General features: G+C 48.5%; 1 protein-coding gene across 1 annotated transcript in view; it reads left to right on the forward strand.

Annotated features, from left to right (window-relative positions):
- The window catches only part of ATP8B1 (ATPase phospholipid transporting 8B1), a 120,460-nt gene that overhangs the window by 51,619 nt on the left and 50,748 nt on the right, over window positions 1-18,093 (forward strand). The window contains exon 2 of the mRNA XM_032422621.1: window positions 7,114-7,316. Coding sequence (XP_032278512.1) covers window positions 7,114-7,316 — 203 coding nt within the window. The remainder of the gene's footprint in view (window positions 1-7,113; window positions 7,317-18,093) is intronic.

Raw genomic sequence — 18,093 nt, forward strand, 5'->3', positions numbered from 1 at the left:
ACACCCTTTCCTGTTGAGGGCTTTCAGAGCCATAAAAACAGATGATGTAGAATGAACAAAAATGAATTTTGTGAATCTTCCTTTCTAAGCTGGACACGAATCAAGTCCTACAACAAAGCTGTTATTGACTGGGGACTCTTGGCCTTCTCCAGCCTCTTAGTTCCCTTTGTGTATGCACACAGATCCTACCCTGGCCATGACAAAACTCAGCTTTTTGTCCCTGCTTTTCCTTCACTGAAATCTAGAAACCTTGTGATAGCAGCAAAAGTTTGTGCTTTCATCATTACTGATTTCAGGCTTTTATCGCAAAGGCAGAAAGATAATTCTTTTTGCCTGGGTTCCCTTTTTCTCTCTCCTTCAGTGCCTCCCCTACAAAGGAAGAAGGATATCATTCATTCATTCACTTCGCAGGTAGTTGGTAGCCAAGTATATAAAGGTGACAGATGATGGGTGTTAGGGTTCATGTTCGGAAACCATCCTTCACCCCTTTTGTCTTGGGGGATTTATGACCAAGAGGGCTTAACTATGGAAGGCAGGATGGAAAATGAAGCACCACTTTATTAAGAGCTGGAAAAGACCCAAATCAAGCTCTGGTACAAATGATGCCTCTTGCTTCCTACTCCTCCCCACCCCCTCTACCCGGAACCCTTTTTTAAGGCAGGCCTGCAGAAAAGTCTGGAGTCTGCTAACCAGACAGCTGTCTGGTCAGGGATGGAACAGGGAGAGAGGAGGACTGTTGCCGGGAGGCAGAGCCCATCCTGGGGTGGTGCTCTCATGGAGATGGTAAGGTAGGAAACAACCCACACGCTCTTCTGAACTTTAAATTCAGGTAAGGGAGTAACAGGATCTCCCTAGGGCTACAGGCTCTGAGCTGTATGGGTATCAAGGCCCTTTCCTTGGGCAGGAGCAGGTGGAGGGGGGAAGGAGCTGAGAAGTTGTCCACTTGGTGGGTATAGTCTAGGTATAGACGCAGAAGTCTGTGTTTTGCAAATTCCTGTGTCTTAAGGACTCTGAAAAGAACCCCATGGAAACTAGCACATCGTACCTTATATCTACTCTCTGTGGGCTGTCACTAGGGGCTTTTACAACCATGAGGTATCTAAACAAATCCTCACAGTATTTGAAGGGTCACTAGCCCCCTACCCCTTTCTCTTTTTTTTAACAGATGGGAGAAATAAGCTTCCAAAATGTTAAGTAACCCACCCAAGTTATAAATTCGTGAATAGTAGAGCTGGGATTTGAATCCAGGCCCATATTCTTTCAAATAAACCATGCTGCTTCTCAGCTTAAGCAGGAGCTGGGTAAGAATATTTTCTGAAGATCATGTGACCAGAAAAGTCCTTGAATGCTAAGTCCTTGATGAATCAAAAAGAAATCTGATCCATCCTTTGCCTACTTGCTCTAACATCTAGTCCCATTGACTTTGGACGCCATGATTATGAGCTCCTGGGTGAATGAGGAAGTACCACCCTATGGGGGGGTGGCTTTGTTAGCAGCTGCATGCTCACCGTTCCTCACGTGCTGAGGGAGATGATCGTGTGTTGTCCCCCAGGTGTGAGCAAGTGTGTGTCCTCTTCAGTTTCACAGCTTGCGGCAACTGAGACGCTACCATTCCCAACCAATAGGGCAACTGTATTGGTGACATTTTTCCCACTACCACACCTGGTCATTTATTCCATATTCCCAAAGCATGCCTGATTGACCTAGGTCAATCCTGATTTTCTCTGGTTGTGGGCCTTTGATATTGACCACATATTGCTACCATCTCTAACTATTGTCTTTTGTTTTAGTCCAGGGGTCAATAGACTTTTTCTGCAAAGAGCCAGATAGTAAATATTTTAGACTCTGAGGCCATATGGTATCCATCGTAACCATTCAGCTCTGCTCTGGTGTAAAAGCAGCCTGGGTAGTACATAAAGGAATGAACAAGGATGGGTTCTAATAAAACTTGATTTACAAAAACAGGTGGTCAGCTGAGCCTGGCCTGGAGGCTGTCATTTGCCAACTCCCATGTGGACTATAAGCCCCCTGAGGACAGAGGCGGAAGTGCCACCTCTGTGGTAGACCCTTGCCAGGTGCTGGGGTGATAGTGATAAACAAGAAAGACCAGGGCTCACCTTCAATGCCTTCAGTACCTTACCACAGGCTGGTTTAATTTTGCATATGTAGTAAAATCTTAGGCACTAAGTTTTGGATGGCCTTGAATAGTGAGACTCCTAAAGAATCTTCAATGTGTACAACTTCTTATCATTGCTGTCAAGCTTTCTTCCTTCATCCACTGACTACTTGAAGTCTTTTACTGTGTGGTAGGTAGGAACTGTGGAGAGATGGCAAAGATATCTTTGAGCGTACTCTATTGAAAGTTCATTTGTTCTTTCCCCAGATCTTTGTGTGGCAAGTAGACAGTAGGCACTGAGTATTCACAGATGGGACTCTGTTCTTGTACAGCTCGGGGTGGAGTGGGAGAGGCAGATGACAGATAAGTAAAAGTGAACGTACATTTAAAAATTGTGGTAAGTGCCAGGAAGAAAAGAGAGAGGTAAGTGTTGGGGAGGTTAGTGGTAGCAGGAAGAAGAGGGCAGATACCTGTTCAACACCATCCGTGGAAGTGGATATTGAAGTTGAGATCTAAAGAATGAGAAATAGTAGCCATGCAGAGAACTGGGAGAGGAGCATTTCAGGCAGTAGGAAGAGCATGTCCAAAGGGCCTGAGGCAGGAAAGGCTTCACTGGCTTAAGCGGAAAGCAAGGCCATGGGGCTGAGGATTAGTGAGCAAGAAGGAAGTAGTAGAACTGTGCAGAACTCTCAGACTTGGGGGAAAGTGTGGATTTAGTTTAGAGTGTGAGGCCACAGTCTGCTTGGACTGCCATAGCAAAATACCACAGGCTGGGTGGCTTAAACCACAGACATTTATTTTCTCACATTTCCAAAAGCTGGAAGTCCAAGATTGAGGTGCCAGCCGGGTTGGTTTCTGGTGAGGCCTGTGTTCTTGGCTTGTAGATGGCTGCCAGCTTGCTGTGGCCTTTCCTCTGTGCATGCATGGAAAGAGAGCTCTCTGATGTCTCTTTCTCGTCTTATAAGGACACCAGACCTGTCAGAATGGGGTCCTGCCCTTACAAAATTACTTAGCCTTAATGACCTCCTTAAAGGCCCTATCTCCACACACAGTCACACTGGGGGTTGGGGCTTCAACCTGTGATTTTTTTTTTTAAGGGGGCACCACTCTGTCCAGAACACCTAGGAAGGGTCTAAGCGAGAGCGTGGCATGACTCTGGGGGCTGCGTGGAAGCTGATCGCGGGAAGTCCAGTTAGTGCCCACCTGTGGCATTGCAGGAGAGAGATGACGGTGGTCTGAAGTAGGGTAGCGGCCACGGCGGGGGGGAGACGAGGGGATGGACTGGAGGTGTGCGTTTCGGCAGGAATGATCGGCCTTGCCGTGGCTCGTGGCTCTCATGGCCGGTTTACTCACCTGTACCCCTAAATAACCTGGCTGTCTCCAGGGGGTCTGTTTCCGGTGCCCGCTGTGGTGGTCTGCACCGAGCAGGTGCTTAATGAAGGTTGAGGAAGCGCACACGTGGCCACAATGCTACGGGGGTGGTGAGAGACGGGACAGCACTTCCAGATCCATAGTCCGCATAGTGCCTGCCCCACAGGTGTCATGGTTTCGACCCAGAAAGCTGCTTATGTCACTCGGGCCTTCAAAGAAAGGATTTCTTCCTAATTTTTCTTTGGTAGTGCTAAGATGATGAACTAAATGATTCCCATATGCCTGCATTACACACACACACACACACACACACACACACACACACACACTCTCTCTCTCTCTCTCTCTCTCTCTCTTTCTTTCTTTCTCTCTCTCTCTCTGCAGAGAACTTCCGCTCAGCTCAGAGCTCCGCTTTCCAAGCGGCCCACACAATCTGGCCCAGGGTGGATGTTCCTGTGCTGAGTTGGCTGGTTATGCAATGCCTTGCTTAGTCTGGATCACATCCTCGTGGTTGTCAAAGCCATTCCTCTCTGTCTGCTCCTCCCTCAGCCTCGAAGGACTGGATCCATTCTTAATGTGGGAAATGAGCATGGAGACACTTGGCAATAATCATGATGAGGAAATGATCTCTTACTGATCACTTAATGCTCCTGACGTGGACACCCAAAAATGGTTTAAGTGGCTCATTTTATGTTATGTACTATAATGAAAAAATGTTTCTGTGTGGTGCTTTCAGACTTGTTATTGTTGTATATGTCCCTATGACAGAGAGATTAGGTCCTAAATCCTGCCACTTAGCAGCTGAGCCTCAGTGCCCTTATCTGTAAGATGGGAGAATATTATCTATCTCACAGGGTGGTCCTGCTTGATACATAGCAGGTGCTCATTAAATGGTAACAGCTTTCATTACTTTTGTTCTGAAAGATTGCTGGTGCAAGTTTTGCTTTTAAGGGTTTGGGAATTTTTTTTTTTTTTTAAAGATTTTATCTATTTATTTGAGAGAGAGAATGAGAGAGAGAGAGCACATGAGAGGGGGGAGGGTCAGAGGGAGAAGCAGACTTCCCGCTGAGCAGGGAGCCTGATGCGGGGCTCGATCCCAGGTCTCCAGGATCATGACCTGAGCCGAAGGCAGTCGCTTAACCAACTGAGCCCCCCAGGCGCCCAAGGGTTTGGGAATTTTAAAGAGAGTGCATTAAATTTAAATATCAGCTAAAGCATGGGTGGCATGATATTACAAAACCACAAATAACGCCAATGAAACATGTATAAAACCCGAAGAAATAGTTATTTACTGGCCCACAGAAAATTGGGAAAGCAGGAAAATGTTCTACTCTGCAATTAAAGGGTTTTAAAACAGAATATGCGTATGCTTAAGTGTAGTCATATACTAGTCTAGTATTTTACCTCCTGGTGAGGGGCAGGTACATTTTAGAAGAGATTTTGGGAGATGGAAAAGCCTAAAAGGGATAAATCCCCACACCGTTCCATTTGTTATTATAAATAACATTTTTCTTAATTATGGGGAAATCATCAGTAACAATGACTTCACATTTGCATACTTACTGCACCGTAAGGACTGTATTGAGTATTTACTGGAGGCTAAATACTGAATCGAGTCATTTACTTAAATGATGCATGCCAATTGTTTGACATTTTGGAAAATGAATAAATGGCTGAATAACCAGGACTATTTTATACATACGGATTGTTAACCCACCTTTTAACTCAACATGTTTGGACTTTTGCAATGTCATTAAAAACTCTTCTGATTGGCGCGCCTCGGTGGCGCAGTTGGTTAAGCTGGTTTCCGCTCGGGTCATGATCTCGGGGTTGTGGGATCGAGCCCTGTGTTGGCTTCCGCCATCAGCGCAGAGTGTGCTTGAGATTCTCTTTCCCTCTCCCTCTGCCTCTCCTGCTCCCACGCAATCTCTCTCTCTCTCTCTAATAAACAAATAAATATTTTTAAAAAGTCTTCTGATCATATTCTAAATTGTGCACTGTCCCATAGTAGGAGGATATCACAATTTATCTACACAGTTACCAATCACTGGATACCCAGGTTGCTTCTGGGATTTACTGTTTTAAATGATGCTGGAAAAACCCTCATAATAAATATTTAAACATTTCCTACATGTTCAGCTATGGCTATACAAACTTAGATGTCTAAGATGCTAGATTTGATACAAAGCATGCAATCAGCCAAGTGGTTCCACTCAAGGCAACTAAGACTTGACTAAAACATATAAGAAACTGTAACATAAAAGTAGAATATAGAAAGTCTCTTCTAGGAAAGCAATTGTTTTTGCTGCAAAATTTTTTTTTAAAGTAAGCTAGACACCCAACCTTGAACTCATGACCCCGAGACCAAGAGTTGCATGCTCTACTGATTCAACCAGCCAGATGCCCCTTTGCTGGAAAATTACTGTGCAAGTTATTCAAGGAGTTTTGGTTTTCTTCTCTAGAGTAGGAACGACAATAAAACCTTCAGCAGGGTGGTGTGGGAAGTTTCGAGAAGTCAGTGCCTCTAAAGCATTTCGTGTAGGGCCTGGGGTGCAGTTACCACTAAGTAAATGTGAGCTGCTATTATTAACAATGTCAAGTACAGGGCAGTGTGATGCTTTTGTAAATAATGCCAGGCTCTGTGTCTGTCTTCATGCAACCCGTGGCCTTTGTGTAAATATTTTCCTACTATAACTGAGGTTGTGCTCGTCCCTTCTGCAGTCACTTTAAACAGGGGTGTGCACACAAAGACAAAGTCAGGGTGTGGGTGTGGGTAGTTCGGAAGGGAGGCGAGGGAGTGCTCCCAGGAAGTTCTTAGTAAAGTGTGAGGGCCTGAGCTTGTATTTAAAATGTATCACAGAGTAAAGTCTCAGAATATCAGCATTAGCAGAAACCGGGTATCCTAGGGCAGGGTTTCCCAAATGTTGCCAGCAACCCGCAGTGAGAGATGCAATTGCATTAAGATCCACAATGCAAATAAATGTGTCTATGTGTTGGTTTTGTCAGGGGGTCTCAGCAAACAGTACTAACTCTCACGACACCTGCTGTACTCTGATATTTTATCAGCTGTTTCATTTTGTAAGATTGGTTATGGATTCACTTTATTTTGCTGGGTAGAGACCCCAATTTGAAATACTACCTTAAAGTTTGTGTATGCTCTAAGAAAAAGAGTTTGTAGCTACATTTTTGCTGTTGTTAATTCTCACCAAAACATTTAATCACTAATGAATGGTTTTGTTCTTTTTTTTTTTTTAAGATTATTTATTTATTTATTTGACAGAGAGAGAGAGAGACAATGAGAGAGGGAACACAAGCAGTGGGAGTGGGAGAGGGAGATGCAGGCTTCCCGCTGAGCAGAGAGCCCGATGCGGGGCTCGATCCCAGGACCCTGGGATCATGACCTGAGCTGAAGGCAGACGCTTAACGACTGAGCCACCCAGGCGCCCCTGAATGGTTTTGTTCTTAGTTGCACGATAATTTGAACTTGTGGGTCGCTCTTCAGACATCCTTGTTTGTGAGTGAGATAGTGTTCTGTTAAAAGGGCACCGTAACAGGATGCAGGCAGAATTCAGCCAAACACTGGGCACGGGTCATAAGTCACGCTGGTTTTTTTTCTTTTAAACCAGGTGGTTCCAGTTTGCCACCAGCATGAATTCAGAAAGAGACTCAGAAACGACCTTTGAGGAGGATTCTCAGCCTAATGACGAAGTGGTTCCCTATAGTGACGATGAAACCGAAGATGAGCTTGACGACCAGGGGCCTGCGGTCGAACCAGAACAGAACCGAGTCAACAGAGAAGCTGAGGAAACCCGGGAGACCCTCCGAAAAGGTAACCTCCCTGGGACTGGACACTGGGTCCTGTCCGTGTCAGCCCCCACGGGGCAGCAGCGACAGGTGCAAAGGCCGGCCGGCCCGTGGTAGGTGGTCCAGGAGGTCTCTCCCCTCTCTGAGGATACAGCTGGGAGAACGGTCGCTGGGCTCGGACGAGCACATGTCGTCCTCAGCACGCAGGGCTGCTCGACCTACCTGACCAGGTCTGCCTGGGATATGGCAAGCGTTGGTTAGCGTCGACTTTTAGAAGGGAGTTGCATATGGAAGAATTTGCTTGTTCCTGCACCCAGGAAGCTTGGCGCTACCATACCTTTTGCTCAGTCATTTGTGACCGCGAGATGGTGTGGGCTCTGTTTGCTATGAGGGGCCTGTCATACATGCAGCAGACAGCAGAATCGGGGCAGCTCCGAGGCTCCCTGACCAGGGGCCAGGGCCGGACAGTAACTTAGGCTCTGGGTGCCACGCGCTCTCTGTCACACCTACTCAACTCTCCTAGGAGTTCTTAAAAATTGCCCTAGACAGTCCGTCACTTAGGCCGACAGAGTGTAGCTTACTCCCCTGCAGCTTTTCTATTTCATTTTCCGCTGCTTCTCCCACCCTGGTAAGCAAATGTGATCTTTTCTTGTAGCCAATCCTTTCCTTCTTGGGCCCCAGATTTGCTCCAGATTTCAGATGGAAAATATTTCTTCCATGGTCCCTCGAATTCCAGCTAAATAGCTTCTGTTTCTCATTTACAGAAGTTTCCGCTAAGTTACGGTTTCTGACTCTGGGGATGTTGTCTCCACAGCCTCGGTCAGAATAACCTCTGATTCTATCTGGCTTCCCCAAAGTCTCCATCACTAACCCATCTGTCCTCCAAGTCCCCCCGAAGCCCGCTTCCCTTGTGTCGCTCCCTGCTCCCCTCATCTTTCCTGCCGGCTTCTGCTCCCTGGTCCATGTGGGGTTTTCAAACCATTTTCACCTGTAGGAAGAGCAACAGGGCATGAAATGCCACCCGTGGGATGATCCATCCTGCTCTGGCCAGAGGCCGCCTCTCTCCCCACCGCCGTGTGGGGAGGTTCTCCATGGGGGAGAGCACGTGTCCAAATGGGTGTCCACCCACAACGGGCTCCGAAGCCTGGTAGGCCATGGGCCCATTGTAGACTGTTTGCCGTCCTTGGTTTTCCATAGCAAACATTTAGAATGATCAGAACTTGCTGTGGATTTCTGGCTGCAATTCCAAGCTATTGAGAGTTAAGCTTAAGTGCTTTCTGCCTTGAAGCAGAAGGTACTAAAATCATGTAAACTTGAGCTAAATGAAAATGGAAACACTGCTAATCCAGACAGGAATGTGGCCTCTGTCATAACAGGTCCAGGCTGGATGGTGTTCGAGGGGGGATCAAGCCGAAGTAGCCTGACGAGTTAGCAAAGGAGTTCTGGGCGACTGCCCCAGTCCTGAATACCATGTTTCTTCCTCATTCCTTCCCCCACTGAGCCTCTCCGTTTCCTAGCACAATCTCCGATTCGCTATCATATGTGGCTATCTGATGAGTTGGCAGAGAACCGGCTCAGTGAGGTTCAGGGTGAACTTTGCTGTTGGTGCTTGGTGCCATGCTATATCAGATGTGTGGTCCAGGACGCAACAAAGGACCGGGGCTGGGTGCATGCAGAAATGTCAGGGAAGCATGTAGTGGGTAGAAACTCTCACCTCTGGTTTTTTTCCAACTCCGCCTTCAAGTCCTGGTGCTCAGGGCCATTTCCTGATCATTCCGTTTGCAAGTCATCTTCCTTATAGATTTCTACTGTTGGAATACAGACCTCAAGGGAGCCCAGACTTGATCTTGGCTCTTCATAGTCTTTTCCAAAGGTGGCTTATATTTTTAGGGGAATCTGGTGGTTCTCATTTCTTTCTTTTTTTTTTTTTTTAAAGATTATTTATTTATTTATTTGAGAGTGAGAGCACGAGGAGGGGGAGGGGTAGAGGGAGAGGGAGGAGGAGAAGCAGACTCCCCACTGAGCAGGGACCCTGACACGGGGCTCGATCCCAGGACCCCGGGATCATGACCTGAGCTGAAGGCAGATGTTTAACGACTGAGCCACCCAGACACCACCACCCCACCTTTTTCTTTTTTTTCAAGATTTTATTTTTAAGTAATCTCTACACCTACACCCAGAGTGAGGCTCAAACACACAATCCCAAGATGAAGAGTCGCATGCTCTACCGACTGAGCCAGCCAGGTGCCCCTGGTGGTTCTCATTTCTTAAAATTCCTGTCAAATGACCTTGCTTGTGACTTTTAGAAATACTATTATCCTAACACCTCTACCTGCCCTTCCAAACACATAGAGGACATTCAGTAAGTGCTAGAACCTCTCTCCCTACATTCCCATTTCTGCCCTGCACGCCCCACAACAGATTGGCTTCCTCTCCTTCTCCCTCTGTCCCTCCCTTTTTCCTCCTCTCCCCTCCTTCTCCCTTCTTAATTTTTTTTTTTTTTTTTCATATTCTCACTTGGTCATTTTCCCAATTAATGGGAAAATGTTGTGTCATTCTGACTTTTTTCAATTTAACCATCCTCTGTCTGTCATGACATTTTATATGAAGGACAGTTTTCTTCAAAGAAATCAGTTCTGGGATGCCTGGGTGGCTCAGTCGGTTAAGCGTCTGCCTTCGGCTCAGGTCAAGATCCCAGCGTCCTGGGATGGAGCCCTGCATCCGGCTCTCTGCTCAGCGGGAAGCCTGCTTCTCCCTCTGCCTCTGCCTGCTCCCCTGCTTGTGCTCTTCTGTGTCTGTCTCTGTCAAATAAATAAAAAATAAGATCTTAAAAAAAAAAAAAAAGAAAGAAAGAAGTTCTTTAGAAACCAGAGCATGAGTCACTCTGTGAAGTCCTGTGGGGCCGAGGAACGCCGGAGGCCAATGCCCATCACAGCAGAGCTGTGCCTAAAAGTGCATGAACCACATTCAGTCCTTTAACAGTATTGTCTGAGTGCAGAAAGTTGGTTTTTCATTTATTTTTTTAAAAAAGATTTTTACTCATTTATTTGAGAGAGAGAGAGAGAGCGCATGAGTGGGGTGAGGGGCAGAGGGGGAAGCAGGTCCCCACTGAGCTGGGAGCCTGATGCAGGGCTCAATCCCGGGACCCCGGGACCATGACCTGAGCTGAAGGCAGACGCTTAACTGACTGAGCCGCCCAGGTGCCCCAGAAAGTTGGTTTCTTAAAGATGCCCTAGCCCAACTGAGTTCAGCAAGGGTTTTGAGAGGCCCATTTTGAGTGCGTTTCCGTTGAAGGACCTTGGTTATGTGCTGTGAGCCTCCAGAACAAGGGTAAACATGCTGTTAGAATGTGCCACAGAGGAGGGGTAAACCCACAGATTCTGCTGGAGTGATTTTACCCTTAGTTTACTTTGAGCAAGGTTGGGCAAAAACAAATGGCAGTGTTTCCCATGCTATGGTATGGACCCTTGTTTCCTGATGAGACACGAGAACAGCATTTCCCAGGGTGCGATCTGGGAAACACGACGTTTGCCAGATTCCTTAGGACACAAAGAGATCTGTGGCCCCCGAGACCAGAAACTCAGAATTCTTGAACCTCTTCTTGGAGCTTAAGGTTGTCCATTAGCTTAAAAGGATCCAAGAAGTTGAGGCATTAAAGAAGCCAGTTTAATTTTATTCAGCCACAGGTTCCTAAAATTCCTTGACTCTAGAATGCTGTGGGGTTTTTAAATTTTTTTTTTTTCCCCATCCCACCATCTTGGTGTCCCCTAGGTCAACTCCTTGGGTAATTCTGGGCCAGTCAGGAACCAGCTTCCAGATGAAGTCCTTGGGAATGCATAAGGGCTCGGGAGAGGCTCCTGGATTAATGCAAACTGGCTCTTTCTTCCGAGCGTGGGGATGAAGGTGAAAGCTGTCTCGGACTGTCTCCTGCCTCCTTGGCCCACTGCCTCATTGATCACCTCTCCCATCTGCCCGCTCTGCTGGCTTACGCGTGTACTCGCAGCTTCCCTGTCCTGCAGCACGTTCTTACCGGAATCCTGCCTTCTGCCTTGGGCTGGTGGCCTGTCTCCTGTTCTCATGGCCGAGCTTCTGGAAACCCCTTTCTCTAGCACCACATCCTCCCGTTCCCCTGGGTTCTTCCCCTCCATGGGCTACCCCACTAGGAACCCCAGTGCCAAGGCCAGTGAGCTTTTCGTCAGCCATCATATTCCAACCTTTGTGATATCCAACCTTTATCACCTTGGTGACAGCCTCTCCTTTGGGAGTGCTGAGCTCCTTGGAAGGTGGTAACATCCTCTTGTCCCAGAACTCTTCCTGTTTCTCCTTCCTTCTGAAGAATGTTCACATCCCCCTTCGTACTCCATTCTCTCTCTGTAGGCCTTCCTTTGGCAAGCTGATTCCCTTTAACCTGCTCACTACCATACCTCTGCATCACTCTGAGAGGCAAGGTGCGTGGTGGGGAAGAGGGAGGACACTGGATGCAGACTGTGGGCTTCAGCCCTGGCTTCACCACTTTCTAGCTGTGTGACCTTGAGGAAAGGACTTCCCCTCTCTGTGCCTCAGCGTGCCCATCTGTGAAAGGGGCACAATATCAGTACCTACTTCATTGGGTAGTTGTACAGATTAAATCAGAAAATCGGGGCGCCTGGGTGGCTCAGTCGTTAAGCGTCTGCCTTCAGCTCAGGTCATGATCCCAGGGTCCTGGGATCAAGCCCCACATCGGGCTCCCTGCTCGGCGGGAAGCCTGCTTCTCCCTCTCTCACTCCCCCTGCTTGTGTTCCCTCTCTCGCTGTGCCTCTCTCTGTCAAATAAATAAATAAAATCTTTAAAAAAAAAAAAAATCAGAAAATCAATGTAGGGGTGCCTGGGTGGCTCAGTCGTTAAGCGGCTGCCTTCGGCTCAGGTCATGATCCCAGGGTCCTGGGATCAAGCCCCGCATCAGGCTCCCTGCTCACTGGGAAGCCTGCTTCTCCCTCTCCCACTCCCCCTGCTTGTGTTCCCTCTCTCGCTGTGTCTCTCTCTGTCAAAATAAATAAAATCTTTAAAAATAAAAAAACTAACTGAGGGGTGCCTGGGTGGCTCAGTCAGTTAAGTGTCTGCCTTCAGCTCAGGTCGTGATCCCAGGGTCCCGGGATCGAGTCCTGCATCGGGCTCCCTGCTCTGCGGGAAGCCTGCTTCTCCCTCTCCCACTGCCCCTGCTTGTGTTCCCTCTCTCGCTATGTCTATCTCTGTCAAATAAATAAGTAAAATCTTTAAAAAAAAAAAAAAAAAGAAAATCAATGTAAAGGATTTAGGATGGTTTCAGGCACACAGGAAGTGCTCAATAAATGGTAGCTGTTATCCCCACCACCGCTCTGGCCAGTTCCTCCCTTAATGTCTTTCATATCAAACTGAAAGTGTCTACCCTTCCCCATCATCTCCTCTCTTCTTTCCATCATCAGACCTTCTTCTTGACCCCTCTACTTCCTTTTGGGGTACTCAGGTTCTCCCGGACCCCCTCCCTCAGGCTGCAGCTGTGGACTCATTCTTCTTTTTTTTTTTTTTTTAAGATTTTATTTATTTATTTGACAGAGAGAGAGATAGCAAGAGCAGGAATGCAAGCAGGGGGAATGGGAGAGGGAGAAGCAGGCTTCTTGCCGAGCAGGGAGCCCGATGTGGGACTCCATCCCAGGACCCTGAGATCATGACCTAAGCCGAAGGCAGACGCTTAACGACTGAGCCACCCAGGCGCCCTGGACTCATTCTTTTAAATAGTTCCTTCTGTCCCCAAATCCAAGTATAGTGAATGGTTGCAGAGGTGGATGGGATGAAGACCAGTTCATTTTCCCAGCAATGAGTTTGCCCACACTTTGAGTAAATTTGGGGTGATTTAGGGTCACCCCTGCCTCTGACATCCTACAAGCCTTTCCCATGAACACAGCCTTCTCCAGCCTTTTTGTTTGCAGACCTGTGGTCACTCATGCCACTCCCACCCCCCTGCTTTCCTAGGCCCCAGTGGTTTCTCAGGTGAAGCCTTCCACCTGGTGTCAGGTAGTTCAGCGTACCCGCAGGAGGTCAAGGCATAAGTCTCTCCAAACAGAGAGCAGATTTGTGGAAAAGTTCACCCATGCCCACGTGAAACCGCAGGGACAAAGCGAAAGCTTGCAGGAAGAGCCCCACTTCTGCAGTGACTTGGTCTTGTAATGGGTTGACCTGTGTTTCCACTCCGAGGGCTGGGACAGAGGAGCCTGGCCTGCTTCCTTGCGTAAAAGGCATGCTTGAGCTGCCAAGTGAGAGATGGGGAGCAGCTCACTAGGAGAGGGGAATGGGAGGCAGGAGGGTCCTCTCGGGGCACCAGGCTCTGTGCCTGGGGGGGTTGTAGAGGCTCAGTGGGCATCTGTGGTTGAATGCATCAGAGAGCTTCAACACAGGTGTGAATAGGGAATCAGGTGCGCTCCTCAGCAGCCTTTCCTGGTCAGGGAAGGCTTCCTGGAGGCGAGGACACCTGAGCTGAGTCCTCGGTACGTGTGAGAGGGAAATCAACCCCACTGGTGTCAGGAGCAGGGTGTTCTAAGCAGAGGCAGCAGGAAGGGAGGCTCCGAGGAGCTGAGCGTTCAGGGAACTGGGAGTCATTTTTGGAGCCTAGATGATGAGCTGGGTCAACAGCCATGCCCGAGTTTGGACCTTCTCCTGAAGGCCCCAGTTTTAGGCAGCGTTTTAGGCTGAAAATAACATGGCTAGATGTGCAGTGGCCTCCTCCCAGCACGGCTGCTCCTGGAGCCACGCTTGCTCCTCCCAGTCCAATCGTCATCCGGGTGGGGGTGGGGGAATGACTTCCCTGCACTTGGGATCGGACTCCAGCTCCTTCCCTTGGCTGCTCGGGCCCATGTAATCTGGCCCTGTTGTCCTCTCCCAGCTGCCTGCCTTACTCACTCACCCCGTCCTACCCTCGGTTCCTAATTCATGCACGCCTCCCCAGCCCATGACTTTCCATCCACTCTTCCCAAAGCAGTCCCTTCCCTGTGCCTGGCTCCTTCTCACCCTTCAGCTCTCATTGGAATTGTCACTTCCATAGAGAAGTCTTCTGTGAGCCCCAGCCCTAGCCTGGAGCAGACCCCCCGTTGTAGGAGCCCCTTGCACTTTCCTTCATACCCCCGAGGGCACTTAAGATTATGTCCTTGAATGACTGTGTGACTCTATCCCACTAGACTGCTGTCTTCATGAGAATTTGAGGCCATGCTTATCCCATGCAAAGCCCAGAAAAGGCACTCAATGAATATGTCGGGGACATGGATTTATTTAGAAATCCCATGTTGGCAACAGCAGGGAGAAGAGAGTAGACAATAATCCAAGTAACAACTGGTAAGGACCTAAACCAAGATGGCCAGGATGGAGAAAAGGGTGACAGATCATGATCAATGTTAGGGATTTGACATTCACAAATCCCATTAGATCCGAGGGTCAAGAGAAAAGGAGGCCTGAGGAATAACAGGCGCCCCAGTGGATAGTCTAGTTGTCTATTGCTGTATGAAAAACCACTCCAAATCTATTGGCACAAAGTCGTCATCATGGTGCTCACAGATTCTGTGAGTCTGGAGTTCAGACAGGACATGGCGGCAGTGACTGGCTTCTGCTCTAGGATGTCTGGGCCCTAAGCTGTGTGAAGACCTGAACAACCAAGGTGATTTGAACGACTGGGGCCTGGAATCATCTGGAAGCTTCTTCTCTCATGGCTGGCACCTGAGCTGGGTAACTCAAAGGCTCAACTGGGTCTGCAGATGGAAGCATCTCTGCTTGGTTTGGGCTTCTGCCAGCATGGCACTGGGCTGCAATGGGAGTCCGATGAGGGGGGCCACGTCTGCAGAACTAGCATCCCAGAAGATCAAGATCAAGATCAAAGCGGAAGCTGGTTGCAGAATTTGGGCAGCATCGCTGGTGCTGAGCATCTCTTGGTTATGAGAGAGTCACTGAGGCTAGGTCTGATTCAGGGGAAGGGAAATTAGATGCCCTTTGTTGAGGAGGAGTAAGAAGGTCACATTGCACGTTGGGGGACACTCTTGCAGCCACCTTCGGAGAGTGCTTTCTGCCTCCGTGGATAACGGAGCCATCTGTAGGGATGAGTAATGCAGGGGCAAGGAGAGAGGGTTGACCTTTTGTAGGTCGAGGAGAGAGGGTTGTTGTTTTGATCCTCACTAGTCGGGGACATCGGTGGGACGTCCACTTGTGTTGCTGGCCACCTGGCAGTTAAAAAGATACAATGAAGTGGTCAGAAATGATGTAGAACGAAGCAGCCTTGTTGCTGGGAAATGACAGCATTCCACATTTGTAACCACGAGGCGATAGACAGCACTGAGCTTCAGCTCCCAGACGCCCATCCCAGGGAGGGCAGGACTTCTGGGTTCTGGGGCATCACGTAAGTGGCAGGTTCTTAGGGAGGGGGTGACTGCAGGGCATGGCTTTAGGGAAGGAGTCTGTCCGGTGAGTCCTCGGCCCTTGCGCCTTCCACAAGCACACGCACCCCCTCCCACACAGCACGGCCCTCCGCCGGCACCTGGGCTCCGGGCCGCACCCCTGCCCGGCTTGCGTACCTGCTTGTGCTTGAGGCTCGCTGAGACACGTGACGACTGCCTGGCGGGACCGTTCTGCTTCTACAGCTTTGAAATTGGAGCCAATTCACACAGAGGCTCCAGCATCATTTATCTTTGGTTTTGTTTTTTTGTTGTTGTTTAAAGCCAAATAATATAGTGAACAACATCATGTGGGGAATGCTAAGCCACTCACAGAACAGCTTCTAGGCGCCTCTGAAGCGTGTGCCCGTGAGCTGCTGGTTCATTCACATCCAGCCCTTTCTTCTTGCCCAGAGTGGGAGGCTCTCTGTACTTGAAAATATAGAACTGCATTTCTTTCTTTTTTAAAGGTAAGCTCTAGGCCCAACGTGGGACTTGAACTCATGACCCTGAGATCCAATAGTCACATGCTCTACCGACCGAGCCAGCCAGGTGCCCCCAAACTGCATTTCTTTAAAACTCTCCTCCAGGGGCGCCTGGGTGGCTCAGTCGTTGGGCGTCTGCCTTTGGCTCAGGTCATGATCCCAGGGTCCTGGGATCGAGCCCCACATTGGGCTCCCTGCTCCTCGGAGAGCTTGTTTCTCCCTTCCCCGCTCCCCCTGCTATGTTCCCTCTCTTGCTGTGTCTCTCTCTGTCAAATAAATAAATATAACCTTTAAAAAATAAAAATAAAAATAAAACTCTCCTCCAGCTCAGAATTTTATGGTTCAAAATTCTGTTCAGGGGTGAAATGATCAGTGGTTGGCAGTATTTAAGATGGAATGTTCAGTCGAGGAAGTTGCCCTTGCTCAGCATGATTTCAGATTGGGTGTGGTGTCAATGAAACAAGGTCAGGTGTATACCTGTTGAAAGTGGTATCCTCCCAGAAGAATCTGGAGATAAGGATGTGGATCTCTAGAGCATCTTTGAATTCATTCTTATCTGGGATCAAAACACAAATTGGCTCATTGAGATACGTCAATCATAGGAAATCCATGAAACATGCTGAAGAGCTATATTTTCCACTCAAGTAGATGCATTTTGACTTTTCAACGCATACCCCATGTGGAAATTCCACTCTGGCTACTCATTTTTTGTCTCGAAGAAGCTGTAGGCTGCCTTCTACCACTTTAGCTTTATGAATACCACAGTAACTGTCGGCTTATAAAATGAAGGGTGTGTGGGGTGTTCTTGGCTGAGGGTTTTGTAATGGGGGTGGGGATGATGAGACTGTTCTATCTCGTTTTGTAGAACTTGCTTTTGAGTAATGTCGTTTATGACCGAACCTCGAGCAAGAAGCTCTTGCTCATGGAGACCTACGCGGTGGTTGTTTTTCTGAAGGCCAGTTTGAAACCTGCGTCTCTTAAGTAGGTTTTTGATGATAGAAGTCACCTTAGGAAGACACATGCGCTAACCAGGGGTTCTCAGTCCTGCCGGCACAACAGAATCTTGTGTGGGGCTTTTAAACTCCCTAGATGCCTGGGCTCAGTCCCTGGCGATGCTGAGAGGGTAGGTCTAGAGTGAGGCAAGGGGAGGATCCATATTTTAAAGATTTTTATTTATTTATTTGACAGAGACACAGCGAGAGAGGGAACACAAGCAGGGGGAGTGGGAGAGGGAGAAGCAGGCTTCCCGCGGAGCAGGGAGCCCGATGCGGGGCTCAGTCCCAGGACCCTGGGACCATGACCTGAGCTGAAGGAAGCCACTTAATGACTGAGCCACCCAGGCGCCCCAAGGATCCATATTTTAAAATGAATCCCAGGGCACCTGGGTGGCTCAGTCGGTGTCTTCAGTTCCCCCAATGAGACTTGCACCTCTGTGTCTTCTAGCTCATCTGTGGCACCTGTGTCCATCCAGTCACCCCAGCTGGCATCCTGGGGTCACCTTTTTCTCATTCTGACTTCATTTTGATTTCTCATTCTTCCTTGCCCACATTCAGACCATTGTCCTCCAGTTCTTGAATCTGGCTTCTCTCCATTTCCAGTCCCTTAGTTCTGGCTCAGGCTCACATCCACTGTCCCTTCAGTGAGTGCAGTGATCTCCTGCCTCTAGATTTGTTCCCTTCAAATATATCCTGCTCACTGTTGTGAGTGTGACCAGGGCAAATCACAGTCTGACCGGGCCACTGCCGTCCTGAATCCCTGTGGCTTGGCTGGACATCAGAACCCGTAACCCCATAGACTTCCATCTTTTCCTATATTGTTCACTCTTGATTTATTCCCACCCACCATCCCACTGCCTTTAGAAACATATTCTTTAAAATAGCAAATACAATGG

This window comes from Phoca vitulina, unplaced genomic scaffold, assembly GCF_004348235.1.
Source record: "Phoca vitulina isolate PV1807 unplaced genomic scaffold, GSC_HSeal_1.0 scaffold27, whole genome shotgun sequence".
Classification (NCBI taxonomy): domain Eukaryota; kingdom Metazoa; phylum Chordata; class Mammalia; order Carnivora; family Phocidae; genus Phoca; species Phoca vitulina.